At 44.7% G+C, this 2,286-nt stretch overlaps 1 protein-coding gene across 1 annotated transcript; it reads left to right on the forward strand.

Annotated features, from left to right (window-relative positions):
• The first annotated feature begins 1,049 nt into the window (after positions 1 to 1,049).
• On the forward strand, positions 1,050 to 1,973 carry LOC127678822 (olfactory receptor 13A1-like). The gene has a single exon (XM_052174068.1). The coding sequence runs from the start codon at positions 1,050 to 1,052 to the stop codon at positions 1,971 to 1,973; it is 924 nt and encodes a 307-aa protein (XP_052030028.1).
• The last annotated feature ends 313 nt before the right edge of the window (positions 1,974 to 2,286 follow it).

Consider the following 2,286-nt stretch of genomic DNA (forward strand, 5'->3'; position numbering starts at 1 on the left):
GAAGGTCGTTTCACTTGTCCCTGTCAGTCTGCTCTTACCATCTGACTCTTAACCCACATTCAGTGACTTATCCTTCAATACACCCTAACTGGCAGAGTCTGATAGTAGGAAGTGGCAAATGATCTCTACACACATTGCACAGCGAACCGCTATCTGAATCACCACCATATCCTGTATTCTTAACAGAGGCCTGCTTTTTCAACATTCAGGGTTATGTGTGTTCCAGAGGATTGCTGGACATTGACTGTCATTGTGAAATCTTATGAAGAATGTTCCAGTCCCTTAAATGGCACTCTGGGAAATCTTACAGGAGCTTGGTTTGGGAATAGCTGAGTTCTAGTTGCTTAACATGTTGACTCACCTGAGACATCCTGGGCCCCTCAGGAAAACCTGATTTTCCTTCCATGATGTGTATAAGTCTAACTGTTCCTTGGCTTCCTGTCCTGGTTAGAAAAAGTTCCAAGAAAGGAAATTCTAGGTACATTGTTGTCACCTAGATGAGGAGTTGTCACATTGTCACAGAGACCACCCTTGGTCCTAACTCTGGAGAGTCTGTCACTACTTTAAAGTTTTGCATGTCATGCCCCACACTTTGGGACTAGCAGCTGGCAATAGAAGGACCCCTCCTCACTGCCCTTACATCCTTCACAGCCCCATTGGTGATAAACCATGTCTTTCTGGTACCAAACCACACTCTCCAGTCAATGTATCCTGGTTGGCAGACTTAAACATGGCAATCTGTCCTTCAATGTGGTATGAGATACTGCATGTATAGAATAATGTGCTCGGGGACTTTGAATTCACTGTGAACTCGTGTTCACATGTTCATGGAGTCTGTATTGGGTCTGTCATTGGCCTGCTCTTTTCTTTAGCCCATGACCCAAGAGAATAAACTAAAATATTATTTTCATACCAGAACAAAATGCTCATTACACAGAATTGCTCCCTGAGTTTTAAAACAATTGTTAACTAATCAGAATAAATCTCAGTACTTCCTTTGCCAGAGACCAAAGCTACAACTCCTATCCTGAATCTAGACAGTGTTTCCCATGGCTCCAGTAAACCAGTCAGTTGTGACCATGTTCATCCTGCAAAGCTTTGTTGATGACCCCTGGATCCAGGACATCCTCTTCTGCCTCTTCTTTGCCTTGTTCATGGCAGCCATAGCTGGCAACGGCCTGATTATCATGACCATCCACAGCAGTCCAAACCTCCACACTCCCATGTACTTCTTCCTAGTCAATCTTTCCCTGATGGATGTGATCTGCACTGTGACTGTCTTGCCCAAAGTCTTGCAGAGCCTGGCGGCAGAGAACAGCATATCTTTTGGGGGATGCCTCACACAGATGTTTGTCTTCTCCTGGGTCCTGGGCTCTGAGCTTCTGCTTTTCTCTGCCATGGCCTATGACCGCTATCTTGCAATCTGCCGGCCATTGCACTATGGTACCCTCATGAGTGGCAGGGTCTGTGTGGCCCTTGCAACCTTTGTGTGGTTCACTGGAGCTCTCAATTCCTTGGTGCTCACTTGTCTGATGTTGCCACTGTCCTTCTGTGGTCCCAATCTCATCACACACTTCTTCTGTGAAATCCCTTCTGTGTTGATGCTATCCTGCAGCCCCACCTTTATCAATGACATCATGACTGTCATTACAGACATGTTCCTGACAGGCCTGAACTTCTTATTGACCATGACATCCTATGGCTTCATCATCGCCAGCATCCTGCGCATCCGCTCTGCTGAGGGCAAGGAGCGTGCCTTCTCCACCTGCTCTGCCCACCTGGTTGTGGTCACTGTTTATTATTCCACTGTTCTATATACTTATGTCCGGCCAGCCCTAGGAACTGCTGGGCTCCTGGACAAGGTCATTGCTGTTCTGTACACCACTGTGACCCCATCCCTGAACCCCCTTATCTATACCCTGAGAAACAAGGAATTCAAAACATCCTTTAAAAAACTCTTATTTCCCCATTGATGACTCTGAGCTTGGAGAAGAGTTCTGGAAGCAGTGGGCAAGGAGCTGAAAAGATCACTCAAGCCTTCTTTTTGTGTCTTCTGACTTTGAAGGGCATTGACTAAGTTATAACCTGGGCTGGCTGTCCAAAGTTTGTATGAGGAAACTCAGACTATCAATTAATACTAGTTTCTATTCTTTTAAATGTTTTCAATAGCTTTAACCATTTCTATCTCATAAAGTGAAATGTATGCTTAGAATTCAATGCTATTAAATGTTAAAATATATGTATGACACACTGAATCAGGTCTACTTAAATCTTGAATGTAGTCCT

Source organism: Apodemus sylvaticus, chromosome 1 (genome assembly GCF_947179515.1).
Source record: "Apodemus sylvaticus chromosome 1, mApoSyl1.1, whole genome shotgun sequence".
Lineage (NCBI taxonomy): Eukaryota > Metazoa > Chordata > Mammalia > Rodentia > Muridae > Apodemus > Apodemus sylvaticus.